Genomic DNA, 10,948 nt, shown 5'->3' with positions numbered 1-10,948 from the left:
TTTGCCCTCAATAAAGTTTTTGCAAAAAAAAAAATTATACTGTGTTAATACGTTGTTGTTTTTGTCTTTTTATAAAGATTTTAATGAAAAAAATATTATTTTACTAAATTAATACATTTTTGTTTTTCCCTGATTTTCCACTCTGTACCCCCCAAAATGAAAATTTCGCAGATAGAATTCCTCTTGTGCGCAGTTGTATGTTGCTCTACATACAGTTATATGAAAAAGTTTGGGCACCCTTATTAATCTTAAGCTTAATGTTTTATAAAAAATTGCTTTTTTTGCAACAGGTATTTCAGTTTCATACATCTAATAACTGTTGGACTCAGTAATGTTTCTGCCTTGAAATGAGGTTTATTGTACTGACAGAAAATGTGCAATCTGCATTCAAACTAAATTTGACAGGTGCATAAGTATGGGCACCCCACCAGAAAAGTGACATTAATATTTTGTAGATCCTCCTTTTGCAAAAATAACAGCTTCTTGTCGCTTCCTGTAGCTTTTAATAAGTTCCTGGATCCTGGATGAAGGTATTTTTGACCATTCCTCTTTACAAAACAATTCCAGATCAGTTAAGTTTGATGATCGCCGAGCATGGACAGCCCTCTTCAAATTATCCCACAGATGTTCAATGATATTCACGTCTGGGGACTGGGATGGCCATTCCAGAACAGTGTAATTGTTCCTCTGCATGAATGCCTGAGTAGATTTGGAGCGGTGTTTTGGATCATTGTCTTGCTGAAAGATCCATCCCCTGCGTAACTTCAACTTTGTCACTGATTCATGAACATTATTGTCAAGAATCTGCTGATACTGAGAGGAATCCATGCGTCCCTCAACTTTAACAAGATTCCCGGTGCCAGCATTGGCCACACAGCCCCAAAGCATGATGGAACCTCCACCAAATTTTACTGCGGGTAGCAAGTGTTTTTCTTGGAATGCTGTGTTTTTTGGCTGCCATGCATAACACCTTTTTGTATGACCAAACAACTCAATCTTGGTTTCATCAGTCCACAGGACCTTCTTCCAAAAAGAAATTGGCTTCTCCAAATGTGTTTTTGCATACCTCAGCCGACTCTGTTTGTGGCGTGCTTGCAGAAACGGCTTCTCTCTCATACAGCCTCTCCTTGTGCAAAGTGCATTGTATAGTTGACCGATGCACAGTGACACCATCTGCAGCAAGTTGATGCTGCAGCTCTCTGGAGGTGGTCTGAGGATTGTCCTTGACTGATCTCACCATTCTTCTCTGCCTTTCTGATGTTTTTCTTGGCCTGCCACTTCTGGTCTTAACAAGAACTGTACCTGTGTTCTTCCATTTCCTTAGTATGTTCCTCACAGTGGAAATTGACAGGTTAAATCTCTGAGACAGCTTTTTGTATCCTTTCCCTGAACAACTATGTTGAATAATCTTTGTTTTCAGATCATTAGACAGTTGTTTTGAGGAGCCCATGATGCCACTCTTCAGAGGAGATTCAAACAGGAGAACAACTTGCAAGTGGCCACTTTAAGTAGCTTTTCTCATGATTGCATACACCTGGCTATGAAGTTCAAAGCTCCATGAGGTTAGAAAACAAAAAAAAAGTGCTTTAGTAAGTTAGTAAAAAGTAGGTAGGAGTATTTAAAGCAAGAAAATGATAAGGGTGCCCATACTTATGCACCTGACAAATTTTGTTTGAATGCAGATTGCACATTTTCTGTTAGTACAATAAACCTCATTTCAAGGCAAAAACATTACTGTGTCCAACAGTTATTAGATATATGAAACTGAAATAGCTGTTGCAAAAAAAACAATTTTTATAAAACATTAAGCTTAAGATTAATAGGGGTGCCCAAACTTTTTCATATAACTGTACGTTAATCTAACTAACTGTATGACAATGAAAGATGTAAATTAAAAGAGTTAGTCTCCACATCCTTAAAGGTTAAGATTGCAGCAAAGTGCTTGTACAGGTAAGCAAGTGTGCTATTTATTAAAAATCTTCTCTGTTCTCAAGCAGGAAGGGATTTTTAATTCTATTGTTTTCTGTTCATTGTCTAAGTTATAACAGAGCTCCAATTATGGAGGCGCTGACCATATCCAACACTTTCTGGAGGGTGACCGTAGTGGGACTGATTTGGGCCTGTCCTTGTAAGGACAGGAGTCATTACTGGGGCACGACAGGGGTTTAGGAAACAGGTCCCCCGTCCCCATATTTCTACCCCACAACTACTGGACCCTCCCAGGGACCCTTCATCATTGGCATGGGTACCCTTCGTCCATAATTGGTGAGATCAAACCATTTTTTTAGTTGAGCACAGTTTTCGGCGTGAGCACTTATTTTATATGTTGTATTGTTTTTGTTCACTTTTTAATATTATTAGTAAAGGTTACGTTTTATTCTATTGGGTTATGCTCTTCTAGCTGTGTTATACTGTTTACCCCAAGAGTTGTGCAACAGCTTGGTATTTTCCAGCTGCAGCTGTCTCATTGTCTAAGTTACCAACCACTACTGCAGCCTAGCAGCAGTAGTTGAACATGTGCAGTGCTTACAAGCTCTTTTTAATAGCTCTGATGTAAAGTTTGCTGGAAATCTATAGAGATTTAGTACCATTGCGCGCCTCTAATGTTGCCCAGGCAAAGCTGCCTCTGCTTGCAACATCATAAACCTCACAGTTTGGCCAAACTTCTGAACCATGCTGCTGGTATGAACTGTCAATCTTCCGGCTAGCACCGCCCCCAGCGAACAGGAAGCTACAAGGTAGGGGAGTGGTGGGCTCATGAAGAAGAAACACAAGAAAACCCTTTTTGAAGGGGATACTGATTTTGATTCTGCTTCCATTGCCCATATAGCTCTGTTTTTCGCGACACCAGGAAACCATCAAATTGATTTCTTTTGGCTGCTGTTTCTAACTAACACAATTGATCATTTGCTTTTGCTCATTTGGCTGACAGATATTCCTGCTGACTCCCCTTATACACATTTATTCTTACCTCGGTGTGACTTACCTTCTTAAACGTAACCTGACAGATGATTCATGATGTCCAAACCACTGGCACAAAGAATAAGGAACATGGGTCATAATTTTAGATAGTGATGTTTTAGTCTGGAACTTTGCAAGGTTTCAGAGAAATACATGAAAGAAAATAGAAATGTAAGAAAGTCATCTGAGCGGATCCTGCTGACTTCTCTCATCATTGACCAGCTAGATGGGTGGCAAGAAGCCAGCGGGGGACTCGCCCAGATGACTGATCTTCCTGTTAAGAACAAAACCATTTGGCTTAATGAAACTTAACATGTCCAACCCTTCTTTCCTGTCTCATCTGCGGGCAGACATGAGTCAGTACACCACCATACACAATAGATATTATTATTACTTATTATTATAGCGCCATTTATTCCATGGCGCTTTACATGTGAGGAGGGGTATACATAATAAAAACAAGTACAATAATCTTGAACAATACAAGTCTTAACTGGTACAGGAGGAGAGAGGACCCTGCCCTCGAGGGCTCACAATCTACAAGGGATGGGTGAGGATACAGTAGGTGAGGGTAGAGCTGGTCATGCAGCGGTTTGGTCGATCGGTGGTTACTGCAGGTTGTAGGCTTGTCGGAAAAGGTGGGTCTTCAGGCTCTTTTTGAAGGTTTTGATGGCAGGCGAGAGTCTGATGTTTTGTGGTAGAGAGTTCCAGAGTAAGGGGATGCGCGAGAGAAATGTTGCCTGAACATTTTTAACATAATTCTAAAATACATGGCTGCTTGTGTCTAAAAAACAGTGCCACGCCTGTCCACGGGTTGCATGTGATATTGCGGTAGAACTTCCTTTACATAAATTAGCTAAGCTGTGGTAACAGAGACGAACTATGGGCAGGTGTGGTGCTGTTTCTGGGAGAAGGTCGTATGTATTTGTAATATTGCTCAACAAGTGGTACTGCACTCACTAAACAGCCCTATAAACTCCCGACACTGGCTGGCTCCTTAGGGCACATATTAGTACCAAGTAGTACCTTATTTCTTCAATATTGACCTTTTTTTTTTACCTCCATTGTTTGGACCCTACTTTGCTCAGTGACTGCAGCTACTCCGATTTGTCTATTGGAGTCTCAGGTAGCCTCATGCTAGGAGCTAACGGAGATTTTTGATCGAGTCAAAAACTACAACATTTCTGAGTTCAACATCTTTAGGGCTCACACTGGCGTATAACACGGCCGAGTGCTATCTGATGCTTTATCAGATAGCAGTTGGCCAAATGTTCTACTATGGGGCAGTGCAGATCTGTGATGTTTTATCAGATAGCACTTGGCTCAATGTTATACTATGGGGCAGTGCAGATCTACGATTTTTTTCTCATGCTGATCCGGCATGAGAAAACAATCATATCAATATAATCAGATCATGCGCATCCATACAAGTCGGTGACTGCGAAATATCGGACTGCACTCAGATGACATGTGCATTCACAGAGACAATGGAGAAGATGGAGAAATTAAGATCTCCATCTTCTCCACACCTGTGCTGGATTCTCTCACGTGAAATGATCGGATCACACTCAAATGGATCTCAGACCAAACTGTGATGGAATTTGAGTCGAGTGACATTAGCATAAGCGGCCCAATTCTCTCGCATGAAAAAATGGACGGCCGTGTGGCCCTGGCCTAATTCCGAGTCCTGCTACCATAAACAGGAAGAAGTGAGTTTCTGAAAAATGCAATATGCACTTTGCTCCATGGTTGGCAGGCACCATTACTTTGGGCACGCTGGTGGCTTTCTTCACAGGTTTGTAAAGGAGTGAGAAGTTGTCTGACACCCACACTGGAGACTTTCATGCAATATTATAACATATATTATTGTTGAGCACTGTCTTATGCTGAATTTATTGCAATGTCTCCCATTAGAGCTGCAAACGTTTTTGCATCTGGGAAAGGAAAAGTTAGCAGTGGCCAGCCCAGTTGGTGGGACAAGTTGTTAGCTAAGGAGTAGAGTAGTTTTCCTGTAAGGGTAAGTTCACACAGGGCGTTTTTGCTGCATTTTTTTTCTGCAGCAAAAACGGATCATCTTGGCAGGAAATAAGCTGGTTTTTGGTGCGTTTTTTTGCGGCTTTTTTGCTGCGTTTTTTTATGCTTTTTTTTCGCTTTGTGTATGCCAATAAAGTTGAGTGCACACAGAGAAAAAAAACCATCTTCCTGTAGATAGAATAGATAGATAGAATAGATAGATAGAATAGATAGATAGAATGAATAGATAGAATAGATACATTACCTGCGGTAACCTCTTCCTCGGCATTTTCCCACGGTGCAGATGTTACCTCAGGTCAGGCTGTGAGGGTGCGCAGGCTTGTTGACGTCACCGCTAGTTACTGAGCCTGCGCCCACTCCGTCTCATTTAGTCTCATTCATTCCCCAGTACTTACAGCAGGGAGTGGTCGCATTAGCATCACTCCCGGTTGTAAGCTTTATCTCCCCCAGATATGTCATGGGACACTCGTTATATCGGACTATGTTGGAACAGGGAGTATACTTTTACTTTTTTATTTTATTTTTCTTACAGAAGATCAAGGGCTTCGCTATGGAATGGCAGAACAATAAAAATATGGTCAAAACTGTGTTGTGTTTTATTTCATTAAAAGACTTTTTTCGTACTGTTTGTGTGTTTATGTAACCCTTTATTAACATAGGATTAGTAATGGATAGGTGTCTTATTGACGCCTCTCCATTACTAAGCCGGCTTAATGCCCTGTGTGAACTTACCCTAAGAAGTTAGTGTGAGAACCCAGAGGAAGTGAGATCTGTGGCCATAGTGAGGACTGTGCGGAGAGAAGAAGCAGAACAGATTCAGAAAGATATTTTGTAACCGGATCCAGTGGCAGAGTGATAGGACTGTAACATCCCAGACCCTGAGCTGTGGTGTGGACCAGAGACAGATTGACAGCTCACCTTCAGTGGACAAGGCCTGGAGCCCAGAGGAGGTAGAGTTGTGGGTTTCTGGATAACCCTGAGACAGTACAGGTGAAGTGGGGCTGAGGAGGCAATGTGTAGGCCAGACCTGGAAGTTATAGTGAATAAATACTCGACATGTCAGGTTGGGGCAAGGGTATGACTAAAGAGGGCTGTCGTCGGTGATGCACAGAATAAAAGGAATTCAGGCCAGGCCAGTGGCATTCTTGAAATGTCAATCACCAGTGAAGTGCCGCCAGGTGTGACCAAAATGTCTGTGCCTCTGTCTAAGAAAGATGAAGATGTGAACACTAAGTGTTGTGCCTGCTATCATTTGTGCATAAGTTACACCAGCTTCATAAGTAAAGACAATTTTATGTTTATAAAATAGACTTCTACTTTCCGTGTATTCATAACACATCAGTGGTTCTTGCACCATCTGAGGGTCTGCAACCTGAAAGTACTAACAACACACACTCAAAGGAACCCGTTTTACTTGTGCCTGGGGTTGTAGCGGAAGATCTTGACCAGTGCAACCCTTACAGGGTCACTATTATGTTGGCATTCCAGCTAGTAATATATGGAAACTTGGACTTACAGCATTCATAAGGGCACTATGTCCCTTTTCATGCTGGCTGGCATGATGTCTCATGTTTACCGCGACAGAGAGGGGCCACAAGACCGAAGCGTCTGATTTATCCTCCTCCTGCACTGATTAGAAGCACTTCATCTTCGTATTAAATGGTGTACATTTCTTTTAGTAGTGCAGGGGTAATCTGCTCAGGTGAGAGCTCCTGGAAGCATTTTGTTTAGGCTCAGCTGTTCACTGTTAGCCACTCCCATCTCCTATATAAACTAAACCCTGGCTAGCACTCATTATCAGAGAAGGCTAATGTGGCATGGCTTGAGGTTGTTGTTGGTTGTTATTGGAGAAGATGTTTGGTGGATTTATCTGTGACAGTTGCTAGGTTTTGAATGTGAGATAATTCCCTTTCTACTCCTACTTTGGTTTAACTCCATCCTCCACTCCCCAGTGTTTACATTTGTTACATATTTGAGTTTATTTCATAGACTCATAGAATGGTAGACTGTATGCTTCTGTTAATACATCCCAGAATTGCATTTGCCTTTTTTTGCTGCTGCATCACACTGTTGACTCATGTTCAGTCTGTGATCTATTAGTATACCAAAGTATTTTTCACATGTGCTGTTGCGTAGCCCTATTCCTCCCATTCTGTAAATGCTTTTTTCATTTTTATTGCCCAGATGTAGTACTTTGCATTTTTCCCTGTTAAAAACCATTCGGTTAGTTGCTGCCCACTGCTCCAGTTTATTTATATCTTTTTGAATCCTCTCTCTCTTCCCTAGTATTAGCTATCCCTCCTAGCTTTGTGTCATTAGCAAATTTAATCAGTTTACCCTCAATTCCTTCTACTGAATCATTGATAAAGATGTTGAACAATACAGGGCCCAGGACAGAGCCCCTTGGTACCCCACTTGAGACGTTCTTCCAACTGGATGTACAGCCATTTAGGACCACTCTTTGGATCCGATCACTAAGCCAGTTATGAATGCACCTAACAGTTGCCTTGTCCATTCCATACTTAGTAATTTTTTCAATAAGAAAATATAATTGGTATTTTTCTTTATCCCTGTTTGTATTACCTTGTTTGTCTGGTTGCTGTATTACGGTACACTACTACTCCCCTCTTCCCTGGGTGAAGGAAGGGTACAGGCTGAGGGCGGATTCAAGAGTTAAGGCAAGGTATGTGGCCCCAGCATTTTCACCATCAGAAGTAACCTGGGGAACAGGGTGAGCTAGGGTGCCCGTAGTGTTAGGAACAGAAAAGTAGCCCCTGGTCCTGGGACACCCAACAACAGAGTCGTGACACAATTTTAGTATTCTGGCTGGCACTTGACGGGGGTTTGCTTGCCCACAATTTTCTTGAGGACCCTCCACCTCTTAGTTTTTATAAGGGCACTATTGCTGGCACTATTCGTGGGAGTAATCTGGCACAAATTTTTAAGGGCAACACTCCACATCTTACTTTTCACAAGGGCACTATAAATGGCTCTATATATGTGAACATTCTGTATATGTGTAAGGGGCGAACACTGACAGAAGAGGGTTCCTGTGCAAGAACAGTATATGGGCTCTTTGCAGCCCAGTAACTCATCATAATGCACCCTTACCTGTTGGGCTTCTGTGTGGAAGCACCGATATTATGTCCTCCCCTGTTATGTGGTTCTGCAGCTGGAACTACTCATAAGGGCATTATGGCTGCACTTTTCATGATAACACTATGGCTGGTACACTCATTCATGTGACAGCATTTTTAGGACGTATCAGTATAAAGGTAGGGAGGTCTTGCCTGGGTTCTATGTGTGTATTTAAAGGGAATCTGTCACCCCATTTTTGTGATATGAGGTAAAAATATCCATCAATTCAGCATCAGTTCTGCATTACAGCAGTACTTTTGATACCCCCTGACTCCCCACTTTTGATGAATAAATACCTTTTTTATCTCTCCTGCATTGTGTGTAAATCTCCTCTCTCCTCACCTCCTGTCTTGCTCTACGCATTTATTTCTCATCATTCCTAAGATCCCGTACAGTTGCCGCGCGTGCGCATTGAAATGACCTCTCGCACGTGCGCAGTATGCTTCGCCCAACTGTGGGCAAAGCATAAAAATCAGTATTGCGCATGCGCCTGCATTTTTCATTACGTTCTATGCCCCGGAAGTCTTGCCATGCAAGGGGACATAGAACGTAATGAAAAATGCAGTCACATGCACAATACTGATTTTTATGCTTTGCTCACAGTTGGGCAAAGCATACTGCGCATGCGCGAGAGGCCATTTCAATGCGCATGCGCAGCAACTCTACAGGATCTGTGCTATTCACAGATCTCATTACGTACAGCAAGCTGAGGAGCGGGGGGAGAGAAGGAGATTAAGTCACGCCCATCAAACCGGACTGAGGAGATTTACACACAACGCAGGAGAGATAAAAAAGGTATTTATTCATGAAATGTGGGGAGTCAGGGGGTATCAAAAGTACTGCTGTAATGCAGAACTGACGCTGAATTGATGAATATTTTTACCTCATATCACAAAAATGGGGTGACAGATTCCCTTTAAGGGATATGGTGTTTGGTCTATATTATGTTTGGGGTATGGTGTGTGTTCTGCATTCATTTTCGGGGTGTGCTGAAATATGCGCTCTTCCTTAGGTGCAGAGTGTCCTATATAAATGGGTGTGGTATTTGCAAAAAAAAAAAAATTTTTCTTCTACCCCTTTTTGGAATATCAAAGATATTCCTTCTCAAAAGTTGGCGTCGTACATACATTGAGCCTTGTAGGCTTGGAGATTTGCTGTTTACAACCATTGTGTCTGGATCTTCATATCTCAATTTTAGGTAGAAAGTGTCATTCATATGACGTAGTCACTGCATCTAGCATAATGAATTTAGGCAAAGCAGATTTGATTATTAGCCTTTTACATCCACGCGGCCTATATAACAGATTATCACTCTGCTCTTATTTACATCGTAGTATTAATATTGCATACAATTATTTTTGGAAAAATATATGGATAATTGTTCTCTGGAAAAGTTCTCTCAACTCTATGTGGTCTGCAGGCCCACCCGTTCCTCTAGTTCATGTTCACTGAGGGGAGATGGATTCTTCCGAAATACTTGGCACACATCCCACTGAACGGGCAAAATCTTCTTCATGAATAAAACCTGCGCCAGATATGAAGTGACGATGATGGTGATCAGACTGACCAACATGGTAAATGTCTTAAAGGGAAATAACTGCACGTAGGTATCATCAACCAGGATGCATCCCGGGTAGTGGAGCACCGGAGGAATTTTTAGTGAATTTTCTCCTCCGAGGAGTCGTAATAGAAAACCTAAGAAAAATCCAGCTGCTGAACCGTAGACGTTGGTGCTGGGGATGAAGAGGGCGCAGCAAAGCTGTGGGAACAGCAGAGCATATACAAGCTCCCCGCTCAGGAACCAAAGGTCATACACAGAGTTGGAGAGGAAGGCCAATCCCATGCCTGCAGAGCCCAGCAAGATCATTGAGAGGCGCATGACCCATAAGACTTCTCGTTCAGAGGCCTGCAAATTAGAGAAAAAAAATTCTTATATTTCATTCAAATATAACATGAATAATGTCCATCATGGTATTTAAGGAGACCATGCCCTGAGAGCCATTAAATTAGCAGCTTTTGTTGGTTTTTAGAAAGAGGGTTAGATCCATCATTTTAACTATTAGGTGATGAGAACCTGTATTAGACTGAAGCAGGGTGTTGGAGAAGTGACTTAAATGGCGTGGATGAGGAAATAAAACACCATTGGTACAGGTCAACACCTGATCCATACCCAATCCCTGTCTCAGGGTAGTAGGGCTACAAGAAAAATCAAAGAAAATCTTGGAATAGAGCAGTTTTGAGGGATGTTAGGTGGTGCTCATGAACCTGTCTCCTAACTGTCCCAGATCCAGTGGGACAACTCAAGGTTTGGAGAGTTGTCTCGCTGTCCTGGGAGATGTTTCACTTTATAGATCTGCTTCGCTGATCGTCAGAACAGTACAAAGTGAGTATTGCTTTTTATACCTGCCGTTGGAGTGAAGGGGCACCATACTGGGGGGTGAGACGGTGGCACGGAGGGGCATGATACTGTGTATGGGGAGCATTATAATAAGTGGAGGGAGTCTTAGGGGCATCATACACCCTGAATTGGCCTCAAGGTGTTCCACTTTGCTGCCCTTCAGAGTTGGGAGGTATGCTTATGAGATGCATGAGACTCAACTCCTCTGGGAGTCTGGAAGGTCTCCCATTTTTTCTGGATCGTCCCGGATGTATGTAACCTTAGCATATACACCAGTGCATGATAATTATTGGAAATTATGCCATATGTTTTGATCGATACCAGAGGAGACAATCACAATCTCGTTAAATAGTAGGACAAGTTGAAAGTTGGAGTAAACCCCTACTGGGTTCTACATAACTCTTTCAGTAGATACTA

The 10,948-nt window shown here is 42.2% G+C and overlaps 1 protein-coding gene across 1 annotated transcript in view; it reads right to left on the bottom strand.

Moving 5' to 3' along the window:
• Nucleotides 1-9,398: 9,398 nt before the first annotated feature.
• Nucleotides 9,399-10,948, bottom strand: part of LOC138671192 (high-affinity choline transporter 1-like) — a 57,688-nt gene continuing 56,138 nt past the window's right edge. The window contains exon 8 of the mRNA XM_069759152.1: nucleotides 9,399-10,039. Within this exon, the coding sequence (XP_069615253.1) occupies nucleotides 9,539-10,039 (501 nt within the window). The 3' untranslated portion in view covers nucleotides 9,399-9,538. The remainder of the gene's footprint in view (nucleotides 10,040-10,948) is intronic.

The sequence above is a fragment of the Ranitomeya imitator genome, chromosome 3 (assembly GCF_032444005.1).
Source record: "Ranitomeya imitator isolate aRanImi1 chromosome 3, aRanImi1.pri, whole genome shotgun sequence".
Taxonomy (NCBI): Eukaryota; Metazoa; Chordata; class Amphibia; order Anura; family Dendrobatidae; genus Ranitomeya; species Ranitomeya imitator.
Note: the sequence above shows the minus strand (reverse complement) of the source record. Positions and strands in the feature narration are given on the sequence as shown.